General features: G+C 38.8%; 1 protein-coding gene across 3 annotated transcripts in view; it reads left to right on the forward strand.

The window, feature by feature from the left end:
• Positions 1-10,321, forward strand: part of MCCC1 (methylcrotonyl-CoA carboxylase subunit 1) — a 58,333-nt gene extending 48,012 nt beyond the window's left edge. For 2 of the 3 annotated variants that reach the window (XM_019463276.2, XM_019463277.2), the window contains exons 15-19: positions 2,066-2,115; positions 5,260-5,397; positions 6,732-6,839; positions 9,154-9,225; positions 9,997-10,321. In XM_019463276.2, coding sequence (XP_019318821.2) covers positions 2,066-2,115; positions 5,260-5,397; positions 6,732-6,839; positions 9,154-9,225; positions 9,997-10,125 — 497 coding nt within the window. In that variant the 3' untranslated portion in view covers positions 10,126-10,321. The other variant, XM_053903604.1, reaches the window with a different exon arrangement.
• The last annotated feature ends 1,248 nt before the right edge of the window (positions 10,322-11,569 follow it).

An 11,569-nucleotide genomic window follows, 5' to 3' on the forward strand; every position in this document is an offset into this window, starting at 1 on the left:
ACCCATAAATGGGAATGGTAGTGGTAATTACTTCCTTGGGTTGTTGTGGATATTAAATGAGACAACACATCAAAAGCTCATTGTATGTCACATAGCAAGTGGTCAATAAACATTAGTTGCCGTCATTATCATCATCATCATTAAACTTGCTACTATTGAAAGACAAAGTGGATATGTATGTCACATGTTAATTAAAAAAAGGTTGGAAAAATAAATTTTTAAAAGTTGGTTGCAGAACAGTATGTATAAGAATATGTTATTTTTATAAAAGAAAAATACTAGTTTGCATTTTAAAAAACTTGAAGGGGCTCACATGTTAAAGAGTTCAATAGTAGTTCTATCTGGGCAATAGAGAGGACTTTCACATTTTGCTTGATGTACTTCAGTATTTGACCTTTGTGAAGTTTTATTTTTGCAATTTTTAAAAAAACGGATAAAGAGAAAAATTATTCCATCATAAAACTGGATGAGGAAAGAATCATAATGGTGTTCTATATGCAGAAGTATGTCTAAATGTTCAGAGAAGAGCAACTTCATTCCACATAGACAGACTTTTCCCAAAGACCACGAATGAGCATGATGTCAACAAGGGGCAAGGTTTCAGTTGGGGTGGCTGGGACTGGTGACACAGTGAAGGGGGAGTGGAGCAAAGAGGCACAGTGGGGCGAAGGCTGGAGGCACATATGGAGAATGTTAATTGGCCCATGTTCCCATTTCGTTGTAATATAGGGCTGTGTAGAAGAAGGGTGGGAAATACGACTGAGTTTAGGGCCTTCAGTACCAGGCCAAGTATTTTGAATATAGAGGAGACATGCTAGGCAGCATCAGCTGGAAGGGCTGAGACAGGAAGCAAAAAGTTCCAAGAAGACCTCAGAGTCAGCCAGGCCTTTGGCCATCAGCCTGAATCAGGGTTGAGTGATGGGAACGAAAGGAAGAAATGAACAGGACAGGTAGGGAAGGATGTGGCAGCTTTGTAGTGGCTATTGCATGTGGAAAGCAAAGGAGAAGGTAAGGATGACAGGTTTTAAATCTGGGTGACCAGGAGAATACTAGTGCCAGTCATGGAGCTCCCAGGGCGAGAGGGAATGCAGGCAGAGTGGGGACATGATTTGATTTATTGGACCTACCATGTTCACTTTAAGGTGCCGATAGAGCATCCAGCTGGGAATGACTAATCAGAGTTCTGGAGAAGGAAGGTCAGGGCTGGAAATAGATGTGAGCTGGCAGCATCAAAATGGTGGTTAAAGTATCAGGAGTCGATGAAGTGACTTTGGTCTGCATTCTCTGCACCACAGAGCTTTTGATTTCCATCTCCTAGGAAAGTCCGTAACCAATTCTGTGTCCACAAAATAATATGAAATATATTGTATGTTATATTTATATGGTCGGTTACAGTTTACACAGCAGTTTCACATTTATTTAATCACTGTTACATTCTCATAGCCATTTAACAGGTCAGAATGGAGCAGAAAATCAGGACTCAGATTTTAAAGGACAGTCAAGATCACAGAGGTGATCACACCACAGATGGCAAATTTGGGTCTTAAATGAGAATTTCTCTCTCCCAATTCATTGCATTTCCTATTTTAACACTTTAACTTTCCTTGTTTAGAGAAAAATATCTAAAATATCCTACAACATTAGAAGAGCTAAAACTCCCTCTTTAAAAAAATTTTAATCTAGTATAGTTAACATAGAGTGTTTTATTAGTTTCAGGTGTACAATATAGTGATCCAGCAATTCCATATATTACCCAGTGCTCATCAAGATAAGTACACTCTTGATCTCCTTCATCTATTTCACCCATCCCCCCATCCACCTCCCCTCTGGTAACCATCAGTTCTCTATAGTTAAGAGTCTGCTAAAAGTCCATTTTTTAAGAAACAAAAGTTTGAAATTCACTTTTATTGGAACTCACCTATAGATTTTTAAAAATCTTGTCAGGGAGTTAAAAGATGTTGGTATCCCTAAAGGCTGGTTATCTTTAGGTTGAAAGAGATTTTTAGAATCCCCGTCTATGATTGTCTTCTAATTTTTCTTCAATTTTCCCCCCTTTTTCATAAAGATGTAGCCATAGCTGTCACATATAACCTCGATGGGTCATATAGCATGCAGGTAAGCCTTACTGGTTTTCTTTGTACAGTTTAGAGCTAATTCTGATCTCTCTCATACAGAGGAGGGTCTTTTTTCACACTCTGGTTTCTCCCAAGCCATTGGACTATAGTTAGGAGAATGTCATGTGTTTTTATTTCAGACCAATTTGGGGAAATTACTACACTTTCTGATTGTTTCCTCAGTTTGTCTGTGGTTCCCCTAAGTATGAAAACCTGTTTTAAAAAGTAGCATTGAATTAGACAGCTAACGAATTCCTGAAGTATGTACATGTATTCACATCTAAAGCAGCCATTCACAAACTTTTTGGTCTCAAAATCCATGGATACCCTTACAAATTACTGAGACTCCTCAAAGAGTTTTTGTTTGTATTAATTACATGTATTAATACTTACCATTTAGAAAATTTAACTGAGCATATTTTTCTTACTGTTATTTTCAATATATATTTTACAAAAGTATACATAATGTAAAATATACCATTTTAAACGTTTTTGAGTGTAAATACCATCACATTGTTGTACAACCACCACCACCTTCTTTTTTCCTCTTGCAAAACTGAAACTCTGTACCCATTTAAACAGTAACACTCCATGTGCCCCCTTCCCCGCCCACCCCACCTCAGCCCCTGGCAAACACCAGTGGGCTCTCTGTGTCTATGAATTCGATTACTTTAAGTACTTCATATAAATGAAATCACTCAACATTTGTCCTTTTGTGATTGGATATTTCACTTAGCATAATGTCTTTAAGGTTCTTCTATGCCATAGTTTATGTCCAAGTTTCCTTCCTTTTTAAAGTGGAATGATACTGCATTGCCTCTGTATATCGCACTTCGTTTATTCGTTCGTCTCTTGATGGAGACTTGGTTGCTTCCACCTTTTGCCTATTATGAATAATGCTTCTGTGTACATGGGGGACACATATATCTTTGAGATCCTATTTTCAATCCTTTGGGACATACACCCACAAACAGAATTGCTGGTTTGTATGTTCATGTTCTATTTTTAATTTTTTGAGGAACTACCATACTGTTTTCTGTAGGGGCTGCACCATTTTACATTCCTACCAACAGTATTGGAGGGTTTCCTTTTCTCCACATCCTCATCAACATTTACTTTCTAGGTTTGTTTTTTTTTTTTTCTTTTTTTAACAGCCATCCTAATGGGTGTGAAATGTTATCTCACTGTGGTTTTGATTTGCATTTCCATAATTAATAATGATGTTGAGCATCTTTTCATATGCTAATTGTCCATATCATCTTTGGAGAAATGTCTATTCATGTCTTTTGCCTTTTTACAATCAGGTTGGTTTTTTGTTGTTGTTGAGTTGTAGGATAAACTGAGAACATTTAAAACCTAAGATTACACAAGCACACGTTCATTAGCTATCAGAGTAATATTATCACATGTCCTGCAGTCTCTAGAAAATCCCACTGTTTGTTCATGAGAGAATGAGAATTTTTTAAAAAGGCAAATACCATTAGTATTATTATGAAGTAGTTTGATATTGTGGACCCCAAGAAGGGTCTTGGGGACCCCAAGAGATCCACAGGTCATAATTTGAGAATCTCTAGTCAAAATGTTTATGATAGCCCTCAATGAAAAGAATCCATTACACTGACAAAATGAAATGCTGAAAGGGTTAAAAAAACAATGTGAGAACTCAACCAAATTCCTATATATTAAAGTACAAAATCAGAGACTAGAATAAATCATTTGTAATATGAGCCAAACGACGTTAAGTCCAACAAAATTGATTGATCAAGGATACTTTGGATCTGCCAATACTATGAGATACCATTTTCTTTCTTTCTTTCTTTTTAAAGCTTATTTATTTTTGAGAGAGAGAGAAACAGAGTGTGAGTGGGCAAGGGGTAGAGAGAGAAGGAGACACAGAATCCAAAGCAGGCTCCAGGCTCTGCACTGTCAACACAGAGCCCGATGCAGGGCTCAAACTCATGAACTGCGAGATCATGACCTGAGCTGAAGTCGGATGCTTAACCGACTGAGCCACCCAGGCGCCCCTGAGATACCAATTTCTTAAACTGAGATTCAGAAAAACTAGGGGGTCAACGTATTTTAGTATATGAGAGTTGTAACTGATACTCGTACCTCTGGTTTGGGGAATGCTTCATATCCCTTGGTAAAGTTAACTCCAGATTGAACTACTACATTTCACAAATTTAGAATGTGCTTGTGTAAATCTTTAAACAAAACTGTTCCCCATCTAACCTTTATGTCCTGAGAATTTCACAAACATTCACATGGCTGTTTTAGTAGGTTACAGAGCACAGTAAAATGTCATATTTAACTTAGGATAGATGAGAAGCAGCATATAAATACTGCACTGTAACCTGTTTCACCTTAGCCTACATCGTATATTTGGAAAGAATAGCCACAGGACTTTCACAGTAACCTCATGGGAATTGAAATGAAAAATAGAGAAGATTTAAATGGATTTCCTGTGTGTGAAGGAATTTTTTTTTCTTGGGTGTGTATGTGAGAAAACATTTTTTAAAACAGAAAGGTTTCATGTCCGTTTGTCAGCTTCCTTGAAAGATCAAGTGTGAAGTCTGTTTCTTGGCACTCTCTCCTCAAGGGCAAAAATTGTGGCTGTCTCCAGCTAGTTAATCTTCTTAACTCATAACTCAAACCCATAAATTTTATCTACATCTTGGGGAGATAAAAGATACACCATCTAATTAGGTGGTTCTGGCCTTTTTCTTTACTGACATTGGCATAGTAAAACCAAATTTGACCTCAGGTACTCAGAAATGAATACTTAACATGTAATATAGTCAACCGAATTGTGATAATTTTACTTAATTTGATTTGTATCTCTATTTCACATTTTTATTGTTATTCTTAAATGAACATTTATCTGTAGCATTATGGCACTATAGATATGTTCTCTGGGTTTTTTTTTTTTTCTTTTAATTATCTTAACTGCTATTTCTATGTAGAGTACTTTGTTTATGAATCTTAGGGGCAAAGTTCCTACAGGGCTTTTTAAAAAAAATATTTCACCTGTTACCTTTTGAAACTGTTAACAGTAAAGAATTGATTCTGATTTTATTAATTCTGTAGGGTTGTTTATTTTTTAAGAATCTTATTTTTCTGTTTTTTGTTGTTATTGTTTTTTCAGATTCAAGATAAAACTTTCCAAGTCCTTGGTGATCTTTGTAATGAGGGAGACTGCACTTACCTGAAATGTTCTGTTAATGGAGTTGCTAGTAAAACTAAGCTAATTATCCTGGAAAACACTATTTACCTATTTTCCATGGTAATGTCCCTTTTTTATAATAACACTGTTGAGGTTTGGGAGAAAATTGCTTGACCGGAGGCATCTCACTAAAAGATTAGAAAGACCTTGCTTCCTTCCATCACTGCCATGACCTTTCCTCTGTGTTTCCTTCTCCACTCTGTTTCTTTGCCACATTTCTGCCTTCCCTAGTTCTTTTGTCCACACATGTTCTCCCTGATAGACACATACCATTTTCTGCCTTTAATTCTGAAACATGCCCTTACATCCTTATTGTCAGAGAGTATCTTACTGCCCATTGGGCAGTCTTCTCTCTGCGATTTGATGCCTGAATACTTTGCCCATCCTCCTGGCACTTGGAATTCTGGGGATTTGGGAGGAGGTGACCGCTGAGAGCGAGTCTATGAACTGGATGTTTCTTGTGGGGATGGGGGCAGTCAGAAGGGGTAGTGTCTTGGCAGTCAAAGGATGGTTGATGATCGAGACAGGCCTGGCATATCTTTGGTCAGGAGCTTATTTCCTGACTCATTGCTCTCACGGGCCTGCTGCCTGATGAGCCCATAGTTTCTGCACGGGCAGAAAAGAAAATGCATTATCAAATACACTGTGTCCTCTTCAGAGTCTTCTCACATTTGAAAAACACCTTACAGATCATAGTCCTTTATATTCCAGTAATTAAACTACTGTATACAGAATCAAGGATGATTTCACTTTACTAGGCATTCCTTTCCATAGTTATTGCCGGAACAATATGGTGGTGGAGACAGTTTGGTGGAGTGGTGATGAGCGGGAGTTCTGGAATGTGAAGCTGCTTTGGTTCAAATCTTGGCTCTACCTCTGAGCAGCTGTGTGACCTATGGCAAGTTAAACTCCCTGGCTTCAGTTCCCCCATCTATAAACAGGAATAATAACAGTACCTCCCTACCTCATAAACTTGTTTTGATGACTCTATATATATATATATATATATATATATATATATATATATATATACACACACATATGTATAAAACTGTTAAGAACAGTTTCTGGCTTAGTCTAAACACTTGATAGTGGAGATGCTACTCAAAATGGCTATCAGATAGTGGCTATTTTTTAGCAACAGTTACGTACATTAATTCCTTTAATCCTGTTGTGAGGCATGATGCCAATACTCCTTTATAATGGGAAACCAAGACTAAGAGGAGTTCAGTAATTGCTTAAGGTCACAAAGCTAGATTAGAACCCTGGTATTAAAGATTTAACAAATAGCTTGGAAACAGTCCTGTATCTCAGGGTACAGTGATTTGAAACAGTGATTCAAAACTACAGCGATTTGAACTTGATTTCAGTTCCAGTTTGTTTTCTGTTTACAGGCGGGAAGTACTCAGATTGACATTCCAGTCCCCAAATACTTGTCTTCAATGAGCTCAGATGGAACTCAGGAAGGTGCCTTAGCTCCTATGACGGGTACCATTGAAAAGGTAATCATGTGAATGTATACAGAATGATGTTCAGTAAGGCCCAGTAAATATCTCCATTGAACTTAGTCATATATATTATTTTTCTCTCTCCAATCTCTCTCATTGGGAAGTATCCTCTTGAAGAAAACAAGAGACTGGGACACCCAGCTGGCTTAGTCGGTAGAGCATGTGACTCTTGATCTTGGGGTTGTAAGTTCAAGCTCTGTGTTGGGTATAGAGATTACTTAAAAATAAAATCTTTAGGGGCACCTGGGTGGCTCAGTCTCTTAAGCCTCTGACTCTTGATTTGGGCTCAGGTCATGATCTCATGGTTCATGGGATCAAGCCTGGCATCAGGGTCTGCACTGACAGCATTCAGCCTGCCCGGGATATTCATTCTCTCTCTCTCTCTCTCTCTCTCTCTCTCTCTCTCTCTCTCTCTCTCTCTCTCTTCTCCCCCCCACCTCAAAATAAATAAATAAACATTTTTAAAAAATAAAATAAAATCTCAGGGCTCCTGGGTGGCTCAGTTGGTTAAGCATCTGACTCTTGATTTCACCTCAGGTCATGTCATGAGATCGAGCCCCCGCATCAGGCTCCATGCTGAGTGTGGCCCTCTTCCTCTGCACCTCCCCTGTTCGCTCACTCTATAAAAGCAGGCAGGCAGGCAGGCAGGAAGGAAGGAAAGTCTTAAAACAAGAGACTATGTGATAGATTGATTTTCTATGTTCAGTCTTCAATGAAAATACCCGTTTACCTAATTTATGATACTGTTATTTTTGGAAGTAGAAATTTCCATCAAAGTATAAATAATCTAAATTTGTCTTTTTATGATTAAAATGGAGCATTCACCAAGCATTACCCAAAAGAGCTATTTTTTAATGTCAAATTTAACACAAACAATTTATCATTAAATAACATTTTTTTTCCAATGTACATAACTACATGTGTGTTAAAATAAAATTTGAAAGGCTGGTACTGATGAAGAACAATGAGGTTTGGTGTTGAATGCTGTATATATTCAGAATTAAGATCCATGCTGAAGTAACTTCAAATGGTGGTAGATTAGTAGTCTTTTTTATATATACACTTGAATATAGTAGAGTTCCTTTAAATGCATCCAAGTCATAAAAATTCAACTCTATATTGTTGGTACCCAAAAAGAAGAAGGAGGCAATAACTATTTAAGTAGTGAAAGTGATTGCACCCCCTGTTCCCCTCTGCACATGTTTGTCCCAGAGGGAGTATGAGCTCAAAGACTTTGATCTGCCTTTAACTCACTCAATCTCACTTTCCATGTACATTCCAAAATGTAGGCATCCCTGAACATCTATAGGGGAAAAATGCACATTTTCCCTATAGCCGCCCCCTAGACCATTGATTTCATCAAACACTGTTATAGCATCACCCAGCATTGGGTGATTTGGGGGCTTTCAGAGGTGTTTCTCATTTTTCACAATTTCGGCTCTACACATTGATTGTGGAACCTAATTCCACTGTGTGATGTTTCTAAAAACTCCTTGATAACCATGTTAACTAAGAAGACAGTGAGACCATATGGGATATATGAGTTCACTTATACATGAAAAATGGAAAATAAAGGTTTGGGGTTTTTTTTTCCCCAAGGTTGCCAATAATTTAATTCTTTCACATGAAGACCATCTATACATTTACCACACAGGACACTCAAAACTTGGAGCACTATCCTAGACTACCTATAAAATCTAGAAAACCAGGCATGCCCCACTACCCTGCCCATGACATTTAAGTGCATTGGTTCTTCCCCTGTTGGTGGTATGTCTTGTCTGTACATTTATTAAAACACAAAAGGACCTTGAAATATATAAATCATATTCATCTGATTCAAGGAAAACTAGATGGTTTGGGGTTGGGGAGAAGGAGCTAAGCAGTGCTCCCCACTGACAAGAGGGCCAGCAGTGCAAGATTGATCTGTAGGTCTCTGATTTGCACCTGTACACCTGTCTTTGACAGATAAGACAACCAGACAGACCCATACTTCTACTGTGTACATTTATATACCACCTCTGTGGACCACGAGGGACCTCTGTGTTTAAAAAAATTTTTTTATTGTTTATTTATTTTTGAGAGACAGAGACAGAGCATGAGCGGGGGAGGGGCAGAGAGTGAGGGAGTCACAGAATCCGAAGCAGGCTCCAGACTCCGAGCTGTCAGCACAGAGCCCAATGTGGCACTCAAGCTCACGACCCGCGAGATCATGACCTGAGCCCAAGTCGGATGCTTAACTGACTGAGCCACCCAGGCACCCCGGAACCTCTGTGTTTTTAAATATTAACCTGTCACTCTTAATCTCTAGGTATTTGTGAAAGTCGGAGACAAAGTAAAAGCTGGAGATTCTCTAATGGTTATGATTGCCATGAAAATGGAGGTAATGAAATCATAAGTTCACTTTCCAATTAAACTTAGGGAACTATCAGATCTAATTGTTCTTTTGCCTTACTTTGTAAGCTAATACCCATTTTAAATATTAAGAGCCATGGATTGATGAAACATTAACTGCAGGAAACAAAACTAAAACCATCCTCCCCTTAAATATATTTTCATTTTAATTTGGTGAAACTGCACCTGTCAGTTCTGATGCTAAAATCAAAGAAATTGTCAATTCCTTAAATTCAGGCAGTTAGCCAGTTGACTGTTAACCGTTGGTATTTTCTAAGGCCAAACTTAGGATGCCAAGCATCAGTATCAAAGTGAAAACCTCAAACTAGAGTAGCTATTTTAGGTCTTTAGAAATTGTAGGCCAATAGTTCTCAGCCGGACCACATGTTACGGTCATCTGAGGGGGAGAGCTTTGAAAAACTACTTCCCCAGACTGGTTGAATTGGGATCTCCTGGAGTGGGGCCCAAGGATCGTCAGTTTTTAACAGCTTCCCGGGTGAGACTCTACTGTGAAACTTGTTGAGAATTACCAGCTAGACTAGAGCTTCCCGATTAGCGACCTTGCAGGTGTTACAGGTACGTCAAAGTAGTGACTCCTCACAACTGCAAAGCACACCATAAAAATGTTATTTCCTTCGGGTGCCATGCTTGAGAAACCTCAAAACAATTGGCTTTATTTTTCACTTTCGTCTCTGTTGCCTTACTGTGTGCTCAGTCTTCATTAGTATTACAGCCACGGTCGTGTCTTGTGTCCCTGCAGCTTACCATAAAGGCCCCAAAGGACGGCACAATCAAGAAAGTGTTCTACAAAGAAGGTTCTCAGGCCAGCAGACATGCTCCTTTAATCGAGTTTGAGGAAGAGGAATCGGACAAAAGAGAAGCAGAATAAATGCCATCAAAGAAATGTCCAATTAAGCAGTATCTTAAATATAGTATCTGTACACCAAAAAGAGAAAGTGCCTTCCTGCTTTTCTCGGAGTCTAATAAACATCAGTTTTACTAAATGATTGTACAATTAGGCTAATATTTGAGAATCATGTACTTGGGTCACAAACACAATAAATTATCTATTTCATACTAATAAATTGAATTATATTTTTTTATTGGAAGCTAATATAGTTTGTTTCTGCCTCAAATTGTATATACTGTAGTGTCTTTTAGGAAGGTGGGCAGCAACTTGATCAAAAGAGAATGATTGGAAGAGAAAAAGTTGTTTAATTATCTCCCATTTACAATCATGATGAAAATGGACGTGTTTGAGAGACGGATGCAAATCTGAAAATATGATTGAGTTGAAAGTAATTTTTCTGGGGCACCTGACTGGCTCGTTTGGAGGAGTGCGCAACTCTTGATCTCCTGGTTGTGTTCAAGCCCCATACTGGGCGTAGAGGTTGCTTACATAAATAAAACCTAAGGGGTGTCTGGGTGGTGCAGTCAGTTAAGCGTCTGACTCTTGATCTCGGCTCGGGTCATAATCTTGTGGTTTGTAGGTTCTGTGCTGATGGCATGGAACCTGCTTAGGATTCTGTCTCTCCTCTCTACCCTTCCCCCATTTGTGCGTGCACTCTCCCCCTCTCTCTTTCAAAATAAATAAACTTTAAAAAAATTAAAAATAAATAAATAGGGGCGCCTGGGTGGCTCAGTCAGTTAAGTGTCCGACTTCAGCTCAGGTCATGATCTCACGGTCCGTGAGTTCGAGCCCCGCGTTGGGCTCTGGGCTGATGGCTCAGAGCCTGGAGCCTGCTTCGGATTCTGTGTCTCCCTCTCTCTCTGCCCCTCCCCCATTCGTGCTCTGTCTCTCTCTGTCTCAAAAATAAATAAACGTTAAAAATAAATAAATAAATAAATAAAACCTAAAAAAAAGTTATGTGGGAAAACATCAAACCCAAAATTGATCTATCTCCTGGCTGCCAAGAAAGCAATTCCATTGTCAAGAGAGTGGTGAGGAAGTCCCAAATACTAAAATTGGAAATGTGGAGTTCTCAAATCTGATTACACATCCTAGTTAGAACGTCTATTTTTCCAACAAGGCAGGATGAAACTCAGTATCCTAAGATGTGGGTGGGGGTGAAGACCGATGTCAAGTGACTGGTGCAGAAAATAGGTATTTTAGGGGTTGGGGTGAGAGAGCTCTGTGGGCAGGTGTAATCAAGGCAGACCTCATAGAGGAAGGAGAACCCAGAGCAAGAGTGGGGAGGGGGAACTTATAGACTAGAAATGAAGAAGCAAGGCTTCACTATTGAACATGAGTAAGGTGTGTTCTATATCCAAGAACAGATCTGCCCAACAGGAGTGGGAGGTCCTTGGGAGGCTATATGAGAAAACGTGTGGCA

This window comes from Panthera pardus, unplaced genomic scaffold (genome assembly GCF_024362965.1).
Source record: "Panthera pardus isolate Hobbes unplaced genomic scaffold, ASM2436296v1 HiC_scaffold_16, whole genome shotgun sequence".
Taxonomy (NCBI): domain Eukaryota; kingdom Metazoa; phylum Chordata; class Mammalia; order Carnivora; family Felidae; genus Panthera; species Panthera pardus.